Source organism: Callithrix jacchus, chromosome 8, assembly GCF_049354715.1.
Source record: "Callithrix jacchus isolate 240 chromosome 8, calJac240_pri, whole genome shotgun sequence".
NCBI classification, from domain to species: Eukaryota; Metazoa; Chordata; class Mammalia; order Primates; family Cebidae; genus Callithrix; species Callithrix jacchus.
Window position 1 is genome coordinate 7,148,247 of NC_133509.1, and position 18,830 is coordinate 7,167,076.

An 18,830-nucleotide genomic window follows, 5' to 3' on the forward strand; every position below is an offset into this window, starting at 1 on the left:
CAAGCCTTGAAGGATCATCGTCATGAACACCAACCATCACTGCGGAGCAACAGATGTGAACAACACAAAACATCTCCCTGATTCTGTACAGTCCAGGATGAATCACAAACGGTGCTTTCGAAGTAAACCCCTGATGGCTGGTGACCGGCATCTCTTCCCCAGAGAGTCAGGAAACAGAACATCACCATTCTATCTTCATTCTGCCAGGCCAGCTGCTGGGGCCGGGGCGCTCTGGGCAGCGGGGCAGGCTGACACCGCACCTCGGGCTTACCTGTATGTAATAGTACAGGGACTTGCCGTACTTTCTCTTGAATTCAGACCTAATTTTCAACATGTCCACTTCACTGCGGGAGACCATGATTCTGATCAGGACCTTATCTCGAGTCCCCTTGCCCTGAAAATCAAGTCAATATTCCAAGTTACAAACACTGAGAATGTCACCGTTAAAGAAACAGTATGAAGGTTAAGCATCCCTCATCTGAAAATCTGAAACCCAAAATTCTCCAAATGCCAAACTTCTTCAGTTTGTGGCCAACATAATGCCACAGTAAAATATTCCACATACAAGCACTGAACGCAAACTGCTTCACGCACAAAATTACCAGAAGCTCTGTATAAAACTGCCTTTAGGGTATGTGCGTCAGGGTTACATAAAACAAATGGATCTCACGTTCAGACTTGGGTCCCACCCCTAAAATATTTCATTATAATGTACGCAAATATTCCAACATCAAAACTAAATCTGAAATCCAAAACGTTCCTGGTTTCAAGCATTTCAGATAAGGGATATTAGGGCACAGTGTACACTACCTGGGTGATGAGCGCACCAAAATCTCAAAAATTACCACTGAAGAACTTTCATGTAATCAAACACCACTTGTTCCCCAAAAACCTATAAGCAAGGAAAGACAGAGAGAGAGAGAGAGAGAGAGAGAGAGAGAGAGAGAGAGAGAGAGAGAGAGAGGGAGGGAGGGAGGGAGGGAGGGAGAAAGGGAGAGAGAGAGGAAAGAGAGGAAAAGAGAAAGGAAGAAAAAAGACAGAGAAAGAGAGGCAGGTAGGAAGGGAGGGAGGGAAGGAGCAAAGGAGGGAAGGAGGGAGGGAGTGAGCAGGGGAGGGAGCAAGAGAGGGAGGGAGGGAATGAGGGAGGAAGCAAGAGAAGAAGGGAGTGTTGGAGGGAGGGAGGGAGGAAGGGAGGGAGCAAGGGAGGGAGGGAAGGAGTGAGGGAAGCGGGGAAAGAGGAAGGGGAGGAAGCAAGAAAAGAAGAAAAAAAAGAAAAGAAAAGAACGAAGAGTATCTGGGAATTCCAAATCAGGCTGTAGTCAGCACGGACTCCCGCTCTGTGCCATCGTTCAGTAAATGTACACTGAGCACCTAGTCCACAGGGCTCAGGTCAAGCAGTCTGAGCTTCCATATGTAACAAGAGGTTCCTGACTCTTGCATGCTTGGAGGGAACGTGCCGATACATTTCTATCATCGCTCTGCGCCATTTTGAACGATATGTGCATCGAAGACCACTGAGTTTACCTCCAGAGCGTCAGACCAGAGGCACTGAGGGGGCCATTTCATATGGAACTCAAAGACAGATGGCGGAGGCAGCACAGACAAGGGAGATGTTCCAGAAGGAAAGGGCAAAAGCCCAGAAGCCAGGAAACACACGGCTCATGTGAGGAGCAGAAAAGGGCATGGGTCTATGGGAACAGGGGGCTCGTTGAAGGGAGACTTGTGGGCTGTCTTTGGAGTCTGACAGACCCAGGTTCCAATCTGCCTGTGTAACTCAGGTTGAGGCCTTCTGAGCTCCGTCTCCACATTTACAAAGAAGACAATCATAAAAGCCTCAGAGTTGTTCTGCAATGATTGAAGGTGAAACAGTAGCACATGTCTACTGTATAGTGGGTGCTGAATAATCGCTCCCTTCCTCACTTGTCTAACAGGAAGAAACCACCGGGAAACCGGAGCAGGAATCAGACACGATGACCACGTCACATTTTCTCTCTCCCACGGCACTTAACTTTCTGCCTGAACACAAATACATGTTCAAGCAGCTGAGAGAGAGAAGACCAATTTGTGGTTCTCTCACGTGTCAAATACAACCACGGCTGACTAGTGTGCTCCTGCCCCCAGACAGTGGGGTCCCTTCCTCCCTCCGTGAGCTGAGGAGACTCAGTTTGGGGCACAGGAAAAGACAAGCTGAGTGTGGGAACGCAGCCCTCTCAGCCAGCTGCCCTTACCTTCATGGAGTCGTACAGCCGATCAGCAAAATACAGGGGCTTGTTCTGAATGCACTGGACTGTGGAGAGAAGAAAGGGAGTCAGGGCTGCAGCTGTTCTCGCCTCTCCTCTGCCAGCGGGAGAAGACGCCCTGACCCTGGGCCACAAACCAGAAGTGACCTGATTAATGAAAGCGGGCTGCAAAATGGGACGGGCTACGGGAATCCTAGAATCCTCTGCAATACTGAATTTTTAAACCAGTTTTTAACCAGGGGACTCGGAGACCTGCAGAGCCCAAGAGCATATGAGTTTCCTCAACACACCCCTCGCTTCTCCTGTTCTCTGACTCCTCCCTGGCAACAATCTGTTACCAACTTAGGCTTTTTTCAGTTTTGTATTCTTCAACCTAAACAATTAAGGCTGTAAAACTATCCAAAGCATGCACAGAAGCCACACCACCCAAACACTGGAATGAAGAGGATGGCCGACTGTCACTTCTGCTCCAGCACTGTCCACTGAAAGCTGACGTCTCCCAGGAAGGGGGGCCACGCTTGCTCACCCAGGTTCAGGAAGGCATTTTCCAGGTCTCCTTTAACCTCTTTCCTGATGCTCTCCAACATGTCATAAGGGCTGTAGCTCTTGTACCTATCAAATACTGCGGAAAACCAACAGAGTTATCAGATCAGAGCCGCGGGTCAAAGCTGTCAATAATCACCCATCTAGTTTTATGCACCATGCTTTTTTCGAAAATTGAGGATGATCATAGCATCGTAGGGTGTTAGAGGTTGCCATGGTGACCAGAGCCGACATCGCATGCGTTTTGTCCTGGGACAGCCACACCATGCACCTGTCCTGAATGGCATTACCCAGGCCACGAATTTTGACCACCTCCATCTCCCCTGAATGGAACCCATTCCATCTGGAAACCACAGGGAACAGCACGAAGCGTGCAGCAAAGTCCACTACTTCAACAAACATGGCGAGATAAAATGGCCATCGGACAAGAAGGAGCCGCAAGCTACGGCACCAAACGCAGAAACTATTTGCAAGAGAAAAGAATCCAGAATGGGAGAGAAAGGCGAAGGTACCTGGTGAGGGAGAACGGATGAGCCTGTAAGAGTGACAAGTGGAGACAGGACCTCATTCTGGCAGACTCAACTCCAACATGGACATCCACCCGGCCACCCCAGAGCCCCAAGGCACCGAGACCCCCTCAGCACAGTGCCCACCTTTCTGGAGGTGGCACACGCTCCGCTCGGTCATGATGCTGATCCACTTGGGAACATCAGTTCCTTTCCTCTTCACTCCAGCATCATAGAGATCCTACAAGTACAAACAACCAGGAAAAGTTAACTATGCGATCCAGCATAAGATCATAAAAATTGTCATGCAAAAAAACCAGAAAAGCTGCACGCTCATAATGCCCAATGGGGAAGAATAATTATACTACACACGTGGGCACAGACGTACTATGTAGACATACTTAGTCACAAGCAGTCTTCCTTAGGCACACATGGATACAAAGGAGACTGCAAATAGTTCGTGAGGTCTGTGATTAGTCTCCTCCCTTGAATAAGAAAGGAAGGACCAAGAGCTTTTACTCACATACAGAAAGACAAGTTGATGTTAATTAGCACATCTGGCCCTCCTCCCTTTGGGCACATTTAAGGGCAGATAAGCTAGTCAGCGTTTACTGGATAGCTACGGCCAGGCTCCCATTCCCAAGCTTCTCAGAGACTCAGGGAGTGATGGAGCTGGAAAAGGAGCCTGTCCCACCTCATTTTCAGTTTCTGGAAAATTAAGGCGCTAGTCCTTAGCAATGGCAGGAAGGGCAAGAGGAAGAAAGGCTTATGCAAGGGCAGGTATTCATTCCGTGACCTTCCACCATCTGGGAACTGCAAAATCCAACTTCTATTTTATTTAAAAGCCTTCTCTACTACCTTCTAGAAGCGTTGTGTGGAATATACTGAATTTAAAACTAACAAGAATTTAAATTAATTGTTTTTCTGCAGCTTTTATGACTTACTGAGGTAACTGTTGACCCTTGAGTAACAAATACAGTTCACAGCAGTCTGAATAAGCTTAACAAATAGTTCTCAGAGATTATCGAACTAGAACTGGCAAAAGTTTTATTCAGCCAGAAAAGGACAGGTCTCTGCTGGCCTCCTTTATCCCCCCACCACAATGAGCTGTAGGCCGTCCTGTCCCTGGCTGTGTCTTCTCCACCTTCTTCTGCTTCCCACCCGCCTGCCTGATAAGTGTGCACAGCCACATCACACTCTGCAGAGACTGGTGCTTCCATACAAGCAAAGCCTGAATGAGCATGTGCGAGTCAGGTATTGACTCCATAAGTAATGCCAGCATTCTAAGAGAGTATCTTCTGATAAGCATTGCTCTCAGACTACAGTGGGTTTAAAAGATGGCCAGAAATTCTTTGACATTCCTCCCTTCCAGAGGAGGAGCCTAATCCCCTCCCAGTGAGCGTGGGCTAGACTCCATGACTCACTTTTAATGAAGAGTATGACAGCAGTACAGGGTGGGACACCTGAGATTAGGTCATAAAAGATGCTGTGGCTTCCTCTTTGCTTTCTCTCATATTCCTTGCTCTGGGGAGAGCTGGCTGCCATGTTGTGAGGATGCTCAAGCAACCCCGTGGAGAGGCGTATGTGGAGTGAATCAAAGGTCTCCTACCAAACAGTCACGTGAGTGCACAGTCTTGGAAGCAGTCCTCCCTTTCTCCCCAACCACAATGAAGCAGTAAGCCGTCCAGTCCCTGGCTGTGTCTTCTCCACCTTCTTCTGCTTCCCACCTGCCTGCCTGATTGGTGTGCACAGCCACATCACACTCTGCAGAAACTGGTGACAGTAGTGCAGGGTGGGACTTGTGACACTAGGTCATAAAAGATGCTGTGGCTTCCTCTTTGCTCTCTCGCAGATTGCCTGCTCTGGGGAGAGCCGGCTGCCATGTTGTGAGGATGCTCAAGAGACCCTGAGCCAGAACCAGTGCACTAAGCCACTCCTCAATTCCTGACACACAGAAACTGAGAAATAATACATGTTTGTTGTTTTAAATCACAGAGTTTGGAAATCATTTGTTATACAGGGTTAAATTACTATACAGACTATCCAGAGACTTACAAGAAAACAGAAACTTAAATCAAAAAGCTCAGCACTTACCCGGGCATCTTGGTCAATCAGTTCATAATCAATGACAGATCCATCCTCTGCTCTTCTGCCCTATGAGGAGGGGAGAAAAGCACTTCCAATCCATTTCTTTGTGTATTTTAAAACTGAAAATGTTCTCTCCCTAGTCCATGTAAGCCATGACTTAATTTTCTAAATAAGTATCCACCTAAGACTTTTCTTACTTTGAAACCCAGACCAGCCAAGGATGGTAAAATCATTGAGCAAGGAAGTGGATGCTGTGCCTTCCATCAACAACCCCCTCCTTGGTACCCAGTCCTGGCCTACACACCTTATAGAATCCCTTTCCCCATCCCCCACAAAAAGCTGATGAGATTTAGCCCTTTCCTTCAGCAAGCTTGCAATGCAGACGGAAGGATAAGCGGAAACAAATGTACAGCAGCCAGGGAACCTAAAGCACTAGGAAGACATGAAATCCAGGAGGAGGAAGAACTCTCAGAGAGGAGAGTCAGCAAACGGTGTGAAGCATGGGGCTGGGCTGAAGCTGAAACTTCAAGAGTCAGTCAGATGCAGCCAGCCAAGAGGAGAGAGAGAGCCAGACTGCCCACGAGGGCCAGCACGGATGCAGCAGAGCACGCTCCCAGGTAAGTAAGGAGCTGCCCTGTCAGAGCAGAGCTGAGCAGCAGAGAATCCTAGCAGAGAAGATGCAGGGAGGGTATAGCGGACTTTTCCCAGCAGTTAAGAGTTTACAATGGCTGCAGCAGAAATGGGTTTGAACAGGGAAGTAACGTGGTAAAAGCGTATTTCACAGAGATCCGTGAACGGCGGTACACGGGGAGGTGGGAGGGAAGAGAGGAGAGCCAGGGAGAGCAGCACAGGAGCTGTCGCAGTAACGGATACATGAGTGGGCCAGAGACGGCATATCGCCTGTCATTTGTCTTCAGGGTTCCCAGAGAAAACAGTCTCTCGTCCCTCCCCTGGCACATAAGCATTAAGTGACACACCAGTCAGAATTAGGGATTCACCGGGGAAGCGCCCTTTCCTCCATGTTAATGTGTTAACCTTAGCAACTGGCTGAACAAAGACAACTTCACTCCAGGCAAAGGACTACGTGGGCAAATTCTCCCTTGAGAAGTGAACGCAAGAAAAAGAAACAAGAAGGTCACTTCCCACTGGGTCCTGCATGACCACAGAGAGAGGCAAAGTGACCTTCCCTAAGTCACGCGGCCAAGGCTCTGGCATGTAAATCCAGGCCAGGACTTGAGAGCTGCCCAGCCCTCCTCTTGCTCCCAAAGTCCACTTGTCCATGAGGTTTAGCAGGATAAGAAATCCTATTATACAAAATTGACAACTCCGCAGTGACAGTGCGAGCCCACTGTCGAAAATGCAGCTGAATTTCTGATGCAGGCACAGGGGATTTAGTTAATTCACTCCAAGTCTAAAATGAGGTGTGTGACTTGCCTTGGGAGGAGGCAAGGACAAAGAACGAAACTGGGAAACCAACCTTCGCCAGGGCAACCATCAGCTTGCGGAAGTCGCCAGATGTATCCGAAATAATGTCCTTCTCCAGATCAGTCTTGTACACTTGGAGAAAAATACATCTGGTTTTATGCTTTCTGCCTGTGAAGCCAACCACCCACCCCAATTTCCCATTTCCCACTAAGTCTCTGAAAAGCAGAACAGCTATGTCAGCTGAATACATCCATTCTCCCTAACCTCCAACGGACAAAGGATTCACTAGAATGATTTTCACCCTCATGAAATCAGAGCCGGGCTAGATCAAATCAGGGATCCTCGGGCTCACCTTTGACCAGTGACCTCTTGTGTAGTTTAAATACTGTCTCCCAGCCCTCCTGACTATGAACACTCATTCTGAACATCAAAAAAACTGGAGGGCTACACACACACACACACACACACACACACACACACAATCATGCTTTATTGTTCACTGAGAAAATGCACAAAGGCAGAAACTGCTAAGAAATGACGCTTTTGAATAAAATTATATTTCAATAGTCAAAACAGCATCTATATTGAAATACCGTAGCTAGAGAGGAACTGTTATGTTCCTAGTACAAAGAAAAAAGTAAATGTGTGAGGTGATGGATATCCCAATGACCCTGACTTGATAATTACATGTTACATGTACTAAAATATCACATGTACGCCCAAAATATGTACGACTATGATATATCAACTTTAAAAAGTAAAAGAAAACAGAAATGCAGCAGCAGCCTAAGTTGCGTTCATTCCACTCACAGCCTTCTGTACTGTTTAGTGCGCACAGGTCCACAGCGGCTTGTTGCTGTGATTCCTCAGTTACCCACAGTCCAGGGTTGGGGACCTCTTGAGCAGAGATTGAACACCCCCAGTAAATGGGATCTATATGTAATACTTGCTACTTCTCCTCATCAGATCTTTTTTAAAAATAAATTTTGTTTTCTCTCCTTTCCCTCCTGTCTACACATCCTCTAACACAGAAGTTCCAGTGGAATGTAATAATCAAAACGCCGTCAATGAGGAGGTGAAGGAGAGAAACCTGGGACCGCAGCCAACCCCGTCTGCATGGTCAAGATGGCGGGCACGTCAGCACATCAACAGTCCAGGCATCTTAACCCGAGCACTCACCCTGGTGGCCGTGACGGAGTCACAGAAATTGGGCTTAGAGGATGAATCACAGAAATCAAGCTACTCACTTTCCTTATAGACTCTGTTAATTTCCTGCAGCTCCTGGTTGGTCCTTGAGCAGATGATCTCAATGAGGGAGTCCTCATCGGTTCCCAGCCCCTGTGAACCAGGAAGCATGAACATTATCGGGGAAAGGCTTCCCCACCATTAGCCTACTTTTCGGATCTCCACCAACTAAAATGCAAACATGGATTGGTCTGTTAGCATCCTGCCTTCTCATTCCTACTGAAGAATCTATACTCTGTCCCTCAGCACCAAGTAATGGCATTTTCTGTTCCTTTAAAAAATGCTTCACCAGAGCACAAGATGGTGTAATTGGCACGTCTGAGTTCAATTGTTAATACTTTTTTTTTTTTAAAGTAGTGAATGGGAAGAGGCAGCAATAGAATATGCCAAAATGTTAAAAGTGGCAGTCGCCTTTTGCTGTGGGTATGTACATAAAGTAACTTTTTCTCATTATTTTTCACCTTCTACAATAACCACCCACTATTTTAAAAGATGAGGATTTTCTTTATTAAACAATGCTTCTTGCTAATTTAAAATAAAGGAAGATAGAAATTTTATGTTGTCACTCGCAGCCAGCATTTTTAGAGTAAGTCTTTTTACCAGGCAAAGGTATAGAAAAAAATTTAGCTTTACCTCTTTGAAATGTAAAATTGGGTTAATGTTAAAAATTTCATTCCTGTCCTTCCATTTTTGCTTCATAATTATGCATTCTTCAGGCATTTTAGAAAAGCAGAAAGACATAATGAAGTGCCGAAGAAACCAACACTTTATTAAGGAATAGGAATTTGAGGGCGATGTATTCAGATTGAATGCACACACTCCTGAGCGTGCCAGACAGCGAGAAAGGACTCCATGAAACATGTATTTCAAAGCCGGCTTCATGATCAAAGTCAAGATTTAGTAATCAGGATTCTCTAATACTTGTCTTTCCCAATATGGAAATATCACTTTGAACTAAGTAGAATTACAACTGCTTAAAATGTAAATCAATTATAAGGTGTTAACACAATAAGAAACTTACTTATCCACATGAAAAGTGTGTCAGCTACTAATTAAATTTATTAGAGGTTATATGCCCCTGAAAAAATAGTTTCTATAATATAAGCTAAGCCTCGGGTTAATGGTTAATTTTGAATTTTATTCTTCATCTAATCTTTGAACCAATGGCTCTTCTTTCAGAGTTTTTAATCATGATTTGTAGAGGTTCCAGCAAAGCCCAAAAATTCTCCCCTTGTCAGCAAAAGGTCCATCCAGCATTCCGCACAAATGTTACTAAATGACTACTGACCATCTTTGAATATTTTTAAGGAGACGCATTTGTTCAATCTCAAGGATGATAGAAATACAGTCTAAAAATAACGCACATTGGGAGAAATGCTATATCCTGACATTGTAGAATGGCAAGACAGGCAGAATAACGAAAGGTGTGTTTCCTTCCATCACTGATGCAGCAGTGTTAACATCTGAGAATTCTAACAGCGGGTTTTACGTCTACATTCAAAGGTGACCTTGGCAGTTTCCAAAGCCTGGCCCAAGCTCTCCACAGACTGTCCCCAGTTCCTGGCACAAGGGCAAATTCTACTCTAACATATGGCAGGTACTGCCACTGGTACTGCCCGAAGTCAAAACAGATTTTGTTTTTAAAAAGCATAGTTCAGTTGATGTCACTTCAAGCTTTATGGATTTTGGAAGGGTACTCAACTGTGATAGCTAATGGAAGAGCTGGCACAGGGTCAAAGCTTCAACAGTTAAAGCACCTTCCACTGGGCCAATTACATGGATTACCACAGTGACTGACAGCTCAAAAACGTCTGTTTCAAGTCACTAATACCTAGTAATAGATACCAGTAAAGTCACACAAATCATAACTAAATAGATTCTTGACGAAAAGAAGATAAACTGATCTGCAGTGTGGACGGCCGGAAGAAACCTAGGAGAGGCTGACTCATCCCTGCCTCCAAAGGTCCACAGACTCGGCTTTCAGGAGTGCTATTTTTATCAAGCGGGATCATGAAATGTTGTTGACATTTTATCATTCTTAAGGACGTCTTTTCTGCAGTACAGCCTACTTAGGAAACTCGGACAAGTCCGCTCAAATGAACTGAGCACAGCCCGGGCTAAGCTGAGGAAATGAAGGAAGAGGGAGCCTTAACAACAAATCCTAGAGCAGCCCTGAGCTATCAAGTTCAGGGCTCTGGAGATGCCCAGTGTCCGAAGCAGCCTCACTCTTGTGTTCTCTGGGGAAAGGATGATGACTGAACTGTGACATTAGCTCTGGTGACAGGCTTACAGCTCAGACTGTTCATAATTCAGGAACAGGGGCATCAGAGAAAAAACACTCAGATGCAGAATAAAAATCAGACACACGGCTGCTCCCCACCTACAGCGGAGCCTTTACCCATCTTAATCAGCAGAGGGCAGTGTCGGACTGTTCAAAGTGCCGCAGACACCGCAGAAAGGGTCCACATGCGTTGCAGTAACGTGCATTTATGTGTGTGCATCTACTACGTTTATATAAAACTTGATGTTTTAGGTATGCACAAAGTTCAGGAGGTGTCCAGTCTAGATTTTTTACTTAATTTAACCCAAAATTCCAGGTTCAAAATAACTTTGCAAAAGAAAAACAGGACAATGTGCAATGAGACTTCAGAGTTACCTTCACACGGGTACAATTTGGGCACGATTCATCATCCGAAATTACCCCTTACGTGCACTGTAATGTTCTGATTCTGCCCGAAGTTGAAACAAACAACGGTACTGACAGAGAGAATATGGGAGGAAGAAACACCCACGAAAGGATGGGCAGAATTTGCAAGCTTCACTTAACAAAAGCGATGAGATTTTTTTCTTGCCTTAATATCACAACATATCTTTTTAAAGGAGGAAGTGTAATCAAGGAAGTAGTTTTCCCAAATGGTATTCCAATTGCCCAGGTGCTGAGTAGTAGCAGCTGGTAACTGACTTCTCAGCATCATGAAATTTCTTTACAGTCTTAAAACAAGTAATTGAAATATTTTTGGTACAAATCCTGAGACGTATAGCTTCAGTTCATTTTTTAAAAATGGTTCCAAATGAGAATTTAACAAAACTGAAAATCACCAAATTATACTCAGAAAGCTGTAATTCACAAAATTAATAGCAGATCTGACAGAGACGACACCTCAGAGGCATTTACCTTCATGGAAGCTTTGAGCTCAGAAGCGTCATACTGAGCAGGTGTCTTCAATAGGCCTAAAATCACCGTCTCCAGGTGGCCAGATAAGGCTGACTTCAGTGCTGATGCAAGTTCCTTCAAGAGAACAGGCAATCATGAGGAAAGAATTTAGTTTTCACTTTAAAACTGTGAGTAAAACAAAAGTAAAAGGGGTCTGTTTGTGAAGCAGGTTGTGGGCCTGAGCACTCCAGAGTCTTGGGTCAGATTCCTTTCAACAGACCCAGATCTCAGAAACACAAACATCAGCTTTGCTTTAAAGAAATTCCTTAAAATCCTAGGTTTTTTTTTTTTTTTTTTTGAGACGGAGTTTCACTGTTGTTACCCAGGCTGGAGTGCAATGGCCCGATCTCGGCTCACCGCAACCTCCGCCTCCTGGGTTCAGGCAATTCTCCTGCCTCCGCCTCCTGAGAAGCTGGGATTACAGGCGTGCACCACCGTGCCCAGCTATTTTTTTGTATTTTTAGTAGAGATGGGGTTTCACCATGTTGACCAGGATGGTCTGGATCTCTTGACCTCGTGATCCACCCGCCTCGGCCTCCCAAAGTGCTGGGATTAGAGGCTTGAGCCACCGCGCCCGGCCTAAAATCCTAGTTAATTTTGCCTTCTTCCATGATCAGTAAAAGAAAACTGGCTTCGTGTGTGATCCCTCAGAAAGCTGTGAGAGTGGAGGCACTTTGCAGTACGCCTGGAAGTGGTAACAGCCTGTGGAATCGGGATGCTTTCTGAGATCAAGGCCCCTCCTAAGAAGGAGGTGTTTGAGCAGACAGCCTCTTCCTGGGAAGCAGTCCTTGTGGCCTGCTGATACACTGTAAAAAATGTGGGGGCAGCCATTCCAGCAGCAGCTCCTCAAAGTCACCAGAAGGAACCAGAGGCCCCAACACAGTTGGAAGTGAGGTCATGAAACTTATCTATGCAAAACACCTCATCTAATACTGACAAAATAGCTCTTTGTCCACACCAAACAGAGACGGTGTTTAACCCAAGTGAGGAGAACTAACACTCCTTAACTGGCCCCCTTGAATTCCCTGCTGCATACAATCTCTTAAGGGTTCCATCGTCACCATGAATGCAAAAATTTAAGTCAGAGTTCTGGTCAGCACCCATGTATGTAGACAGACACCCCAACCCCATGTGGCTTTCAGAGATGCTTTCCTCGGGATAAACTTTCTGCAAGTCATGGCTGATGACCGAAACCTCCTACTAAAATAATGTTCGTCTTTTCACTTTTTCCTTTCACTTCTCTTCTTTCTCTCTGTCCTGCTTTCTAAGAGCACCCATAGCATCTACAGAGTTTAGCCCCTAGAGGTGCTTGCAGGCTACGAGGCGTGACTTGCAGCCTGTTTCAGAGACGACCATATTGAATGATTCAAAGATGTCAAAAGTGGTAGAACTGACATGGGTGTTAGCACCTGGCCGGAGCCTTTCCCCATCTACTTTCTCCTGCTTTCCGATGTCCTGGGACCACACGGCACTTAGAAGAGGACAGTAAAAGCACTACCTCCCAATTATAACACCAGTCTCCCAGTCTGGAACTTTGAGGTTAGGTTAACTCCAAACTTAGCCTACCCTTGACACTCCCCTCTACCCATTCTCCGTTCAAACCTCAAATAGCATTTGGGCACCTACCGACTTCTTCCACTTCTATTCCAAACTCCTTATGGGCGTTCAACTTCCTGTTTCTCACAATATCCAGCACAGAGCTTTGCACTTAACAAAGACTAAACCGAAACTCCAGAAATGTATGATAAATAAAACATAACCATTCCCTGGATATGTTTTATTCAGCATATGGAGAAGCCTCGCATCTGGCGTCTGCTAGAACATGAAAGAATCGTAAAAGCAGCTGTCTCTCCCAGCTCCTCTCCATCCTACTAGCTTGGCCCAGGTTCTTCAAGCTCATTACCTGGGCAGTCGCAGCCCATTTCCCTGAAGAACTCTGCAACACAAATTCTTGCTTATTTCACAAACATTCTACTTAATTTCACAAATAGCTGATTGTTTCACTTGAAATTCTCTCAAGTAGTTTACCTATCCTTTATAAAAGATACAGAATTCTCCTTGGCCCAAGGCTGAGAGTCAAGAACTAGTCGGACTGTGGCTGGACATGGTGGCTCACACCTGTAATCCCAGCACTTTGGGAGGCCGAGGCAGGTGGGTCATCTAAGGTCAAGAGTTCAAGACCAGCCTAGCCAACATGGAGAAACCCTGTCTCTACTAAAAATACAAAAATTAGCTATTTCTGGTGGTGGGTGCCTGTAATCCCAGCTAGTCGGCAGGGTGAGGCTGGAAGATCACTTGAACTTGGCAGGCAGAGGTTGCAGTGACCCCAGATTACACCAATGCACTCCAGCCTGGGCGACAGAGCAAGACTCCACCTCAAAAAAAAGAAAAAAAAAAAAAAAAAAAATGAGTAGGATGGTAAGCTGTCCCTAGCACACAGCGAAGCCTATGAGAATCTTGGGACCTCATCATAATTCTGGTAGTATCTTCCCTCCAAGAGGATATGTATGTGAGAGCTTTGTTCTCTATATATCTAAAACCAAGAGCTAGGATTTGGCTGCGGTGGTCTCTGACTGTAATCCCAGCAGTTTGGGAGGCTCAAGTCAGAGAGCTGCTTGAGTCTATATGGCAGAGGTTGCAGTAGGCAGAATCACACCACTGCAATCAAGCTTGGGTGACAGAGCGAGACTCTGTCTCAAAAAAAAAAAAAAAAAAAAGATCTAGGCTTCTCTGTTTGTGCATACACACCCAAATGTATTCCAAGACCATACTCTCTAGCTGAAACATCAATTTTTTTGCATGCTGTCCGGAGATGAGCCTTCTGCTCCAATGCGAACTTGGCTCTAACAGCTCACAGGCCCCTTTGCGAAGCCGGAGAAATAAAACACCCCCCACTACGCCTCACTACAGAAGATTAATATAAGTCTACTGAAAGAAGAATTTTAATGCACATGAGATGAAAGAAGCCAGATGCTTTCCTATTTATGTCCTTTCCAACTGTTTTAGAGTACGGGGGATGGGAGTGTAGGAAGGCTTGACCTACAAATCCCAGGCCTGGTGCTCATGTCAATCCCAAGGGCAGAAATATCTCTTCCAGAATCCTTCCAGCTCACCTCGACTGCGGCTATGAGTGAAAGCCTTAAGTCAAGCGGGAGCTGCAGGAAGCCACACTTACTGTGCTGTCCAAGAATAAATCAAAAGCTTTTAATAGCAAGAAGTTAAAAATAAAGCAGCACATCCTTAAAAATAAAATTTCCTAAGACTGACAAAATAAAGGGTGAACATGCACTGGCTGTTTCTTAACCATTAGTGGACAAGCAAAGGGAAAAGCACACAAAGACCCTTTAAATAGCCGCAGCATGGCATTTGAAGATAGCCTTCCAGACCAAAAAATGAGCTACCAACTAAGCCCACTCGTTGCAAAACTCTTAAGAATTCAAGTGTATATTTTTAAAATGAGAGGAGCTTGTTAGGATCAATACTCAGTGGAGGGCAGTGTCCTAAAATGAAATTAGAAACATCTTATCAAGAACCGGCAGAAGTCATAAAGACGAAATGAGTTGGGACACGTAGAAAACTGAGCGCAGAGCCGGGCCCAAAGTAACCACTCAGTAAACGATGCCTGAGGCTGTTACTGTGGTTCCCTAATCCCTTCTAACTTTCTAATCGCAGAGGTTCCCCCTCCAGGTAGCCTAGGTTGGAGGCGGGTACTGTCCTTACACAGGAGCTCCCAAGCACTCTAAAGTGAGTGTGACCACCTGCGCTCTGCCTCCTCTCAGACCAACGGTGGCATTAGACTCTCATAGGAGCGGGAACCCTATTGTGAACTGCACATGAAAGGGATCTAGGCTGTGCACTTCTCATGAAAGTCTAGCCGGGCGCGGTGGCTCAAGCCTGTAATCCCAGCACTTTGGGAGGCCGAGGCGGGTGGAGCACGAGGTCAAGAGATCGAGACCATCCTGGTCAACAAGGTGAAACCCCATCTCTACTAAAAATACAAAAAATTAGCTGGGCATGGTGGCGCGTGCTTGTAATCCCAGCTACTGGGGATGCTGAGGCAGGAGAACTGCTTGAACCCGGGACGCGGAGGTTGCGGTGAGCCGAGATTGCGCCATTGCACTCCAGCCTGGGTAACAAGAGCGAAACTCCGTCTCATTAAAAAAAAAAATGAAGGTCTAAAGACTAATGACCTGAGGTGGAACAGTTTCATCCTGAAGCCATCCCTGCCCACCCCCATCCACGGAAAATTGTCTTCCATGAAACCGGTCTCTGCTGCCAAAATAGTTGGGGACAGCCGCTCTAAAGGCCGTGTGTGTGTGTGTGTGTGTGTGTGTGTGTGTGTGTGTGTGTGTAATCTAAGAGCACCCATGGCATCTACAAAGCTACACACACATGCGCAGTGACTCTTAAAAGGATTTAAGGAAAAAATCTTGGATATCCAAGGGTCCCAGAAGTCTTTTGCTCATGAGAGCCACAATTCACGAAAAGACAAAGCAACGCCTGAGGAATAAAAATTCAGCAAGAAAAGCCCTCCATCCCCGGAATGCCTTTACCTTTTTAGTCCTTCTCTGGTAGGCGAAGGCAATATCCTGTCTCTGTGCATTGCTGCGGTTGGTCAAAATGTTGACAATGGTGACCTCATCCACACCTGCGAAAATACAAGTTGTTAATCGTTACTCAGCCGTATACTCTAGTATTTTGAGCTTACCTAGGTGGTGTTAAGCAGAGTCTTTCAAACTGAAATTTATATAGTGTTTTCCAAACTGAAATACCAAGACACCAAGATCTGTTCTGCCTCTTTTCTCAGCATCCTCTACCTACCCAATGCACATACTCTCTGTCCTTTTCTCCTGAGAGCCTCAAACCTCAAGCTTAAATGGACCCTTTAAATATTTGTGGTTTAAAAAGTATTTTATTCATAAATTGGTTTCTGGAATCAGCAGCAGGAGGTGCATTTGTGGGGCTCTGGCAGTCAGATGGAACCACAGAGATTTAGTAGGGTTTTAAATCAAGGTCCCCAAATTGCCATTTTACTCGGGATTTAATAGACAGTAACTGCAAACTGAATTAATGGAGATAATTATTTATATTTATTGCAGGATGATAGCTATAGAAGCAACGAGGTATAATTTCTACAATTATAAAAACTGTCATGACAAATGAGTCAGTTTAATATGGCAGTTGTATTTTAATAGCATAATTGATTAATACGATCATACTTATTGAAGACGAAATTGTTCTGTGGGGAAAGTAAACGTTCCACTGCTTTAATCCTCAATAGGCAATTTTAACAATCAATTTTATAACTTTATTAAAAAGAGTAAGTGTTTTAATCTAAATTAAATCTAAATTGGGAGTTTTTGAAGTGCCACCAAAATATTTTAGTACCTATTTTAATTGGAACATGTGTATTTACAAAGATAAGCAATGCCTTCCGGTGTCTGAAAGTTTCCAATTTTATATTAGAAATACCCCTAACATCCCGTTTAACTTAAGAAAGCGCAGTTTCGAAAATTCAGAACGTGAAAAGTCTCTCTCCTGACTATTAACTTTGTTTAATAAAAGGTGGAGTCTTTGCCATAACTGATGGGTAATTCTTGGGTGACAGAGTACAGTGGCTAAACCTGCAAGGCCACTTGCAAACTACAAATGGCTTGGCCTAAAGAAAATCAGAGGAGCCGGGTGCGATGGCTCAAGCCTGTAATCCCAGCACCTTGAGAGGCCGAGGCGGGTGGATCACGAGGTCAAGAGATCGAGACCATACTGTTCAACATGGTAAAACCCTGTCTGTACTAAAAATACAAAAAATTAGCTGGGCATGGTGGCGCGTGCCTGTAATCCCAGCTACTCGGGAGGCTGAGGCAGGAGAATTGCCTGAACCCAGGAGGCGGAGGTTGTGGTGAGCCGAGAGATCGCACCATTGCACTCCAGCCTGGGTAACAAGAGAGAAACTTCGTCTCAAAAAAAAAAAAAAAAAGAAAATCAGAGAAGTGAGTCCTAAAGGAACAGAGAGGTCAACATTGTAACGCTCTGATACAAACACAAACAGCAGACCTAGAGGAGGTATTCTGAATTCTCACGTCTGTTAGATCAGAAAATATAAAGTTAGAATTTCTGGGTATAAAAATAAATAACTTTTAAAAATGTATATGCTCATTTAAAAGCAAGTCCATACCAATATGCTGGCTATCTTAACTGTAGCATCTATAACTTCAGCTCTGATTTTTAGAGTAGCCAAGGTACACACAGTAATCCAATTGCTGGATATGAGATTCAGCTTCAAAGATGCTTATTTCAGCATTGCATATACTGAAAAGTAAAGTAGGAAAACCACTCATGTCCAATAAGAGAAGGATTAAATGTTCTTTTTTCCATATGAGATACTATGCAGCCATTTAAAATGCTGGCATAGAAGTTTTAATTAATGTTGGAAAATATCCACGATACAGGTACGGTTAAGTAAAAAAAAAAAAGAGAGATTACAAAGCAGTATCCTCAGTATACTCTCATTATTGTAAAATGTATATGCATTATAAGAAAATATCCAGAATTCTCTATATAAAAATTTTAATAATGATCATCTGAATGGTGGGATTATACAAAAATTTTTCTTTCTTTTGATTATCTGTACTTTCAAAGTTCACCATAATGACCACAAATGGGTTTTTTTAAATACCCAGGGAGTGGCAGGCAGTCATTGCTCTAACTTCAAGAGATTCCCTATATAGCTCTAAATACTTCAGTTACAAGAAAATACAGCATGCATAATAATTAGGAATTACATCTATATAATTCTCTTCAGTTTCCAAATGTCCTAAGACAAGCTTTCTTATTTCATTCTTATAACAACCAAGTGGGGATAGCTGCTTCTCTTTCTATTTCACAGGTGGAAGCTCTAAAGCTCAGAGGGACTGCATCCCACTCCAGGGGGACAACCATCCCTGTTACGTGTGTCAACATTTGCCCTCCTGGGGTCTCGGCTTCCACATCTGCACAAGTAAGGGGGCTTGAACAATGATCCCCCAGCCAGTTCTGCTTCTTTTTTTTTTTTTTTTTTTTTTGAGACAGAGTTTCGCTCTTGTTACCCAGGCTGGAGTGCAATGGCGCGATCTCGGCTCACCGCAACCTCCGCCTCCTGGGTTCAGGCAATTCTCCTGCCTCAACCTCCTGAGTAGCTGGGATTACAGGCACGCGCCACCATGCCCAGCTAATTTTTTGTATTTTTAGTAGAGACGGGGTTTCACCATGTTGACCAGGATGGTCTCGATCTCTTGACCTCGTGATCCACCCGCCTCGGCCTCCCAAAGTGCTGGGATTACAGGCTTGAGCCACCGTGCCCAGCCGCCAGTTCTGCTTCTACGAAACACCAATGGATATAATAGAGCTTTAATGTGTACTTCGTTTCAATTAGGAATGGGCAGAAGAGACAGATTCAAAGACTCTAACATGCCCACGAAGTGGACGTGTGCCTGGGCTGCTGCACATGCGTGGCTACCCACGCCCACTGTTCACTTGCTTGTCTACTCTCTTGCTCTGTCTCTCAAAATTCTATGGCTCTAGCTTCATATT

The 18,830-nt window shown here is 44.8% G+C and overlaps 1 protein-coding gene across 1 annotated transcript in view; it reads right to left on the bottom strand.

Annotated features, from left to right (window-relative positions):
- The window catches only part of ANXA2 (annexin A2), a 53,439-nt gene that overhangs the window by 1,460 nt on the left and 33,149 nt on the right, over positions 1-18,830 (bottom strand). The window contains exons 4-12 of the mRNA XM_009004986.5: positions 15,815-15,909; positions 11,223-11,336; positions 8,050-8,140; positions 6,855-6,934; positions 5,384-5,443; positions 3,437-3,530; positions 2,767-2,862; positions 2,229-2,287; positions 272-394 (exon numbers count right to left, since the gene is read on the bottom strand). Coding sequence (XP_009003234.1) covers positions 272-394; positions 2,229-2,287; positions 2,767-2,862; positions 3,437-3,530; positions 5,384-5,443; positions 6,855-6,934; positions 8,050-8,140; positions 11,223-11,336; positions 15,815-15,909 — 812 coding nt within the window. The remainder of the gene's footprint in view (positions 1-271; positions 395-2,228; positions 2,288-2,766; positions 2,863-3,436; positions 3,531-5,383; positions 5,444-6,854; positions 6,935-8,049; positions 8,141-11,222; positions 11,337-15,814; positions 15,910-18,830) is intronic.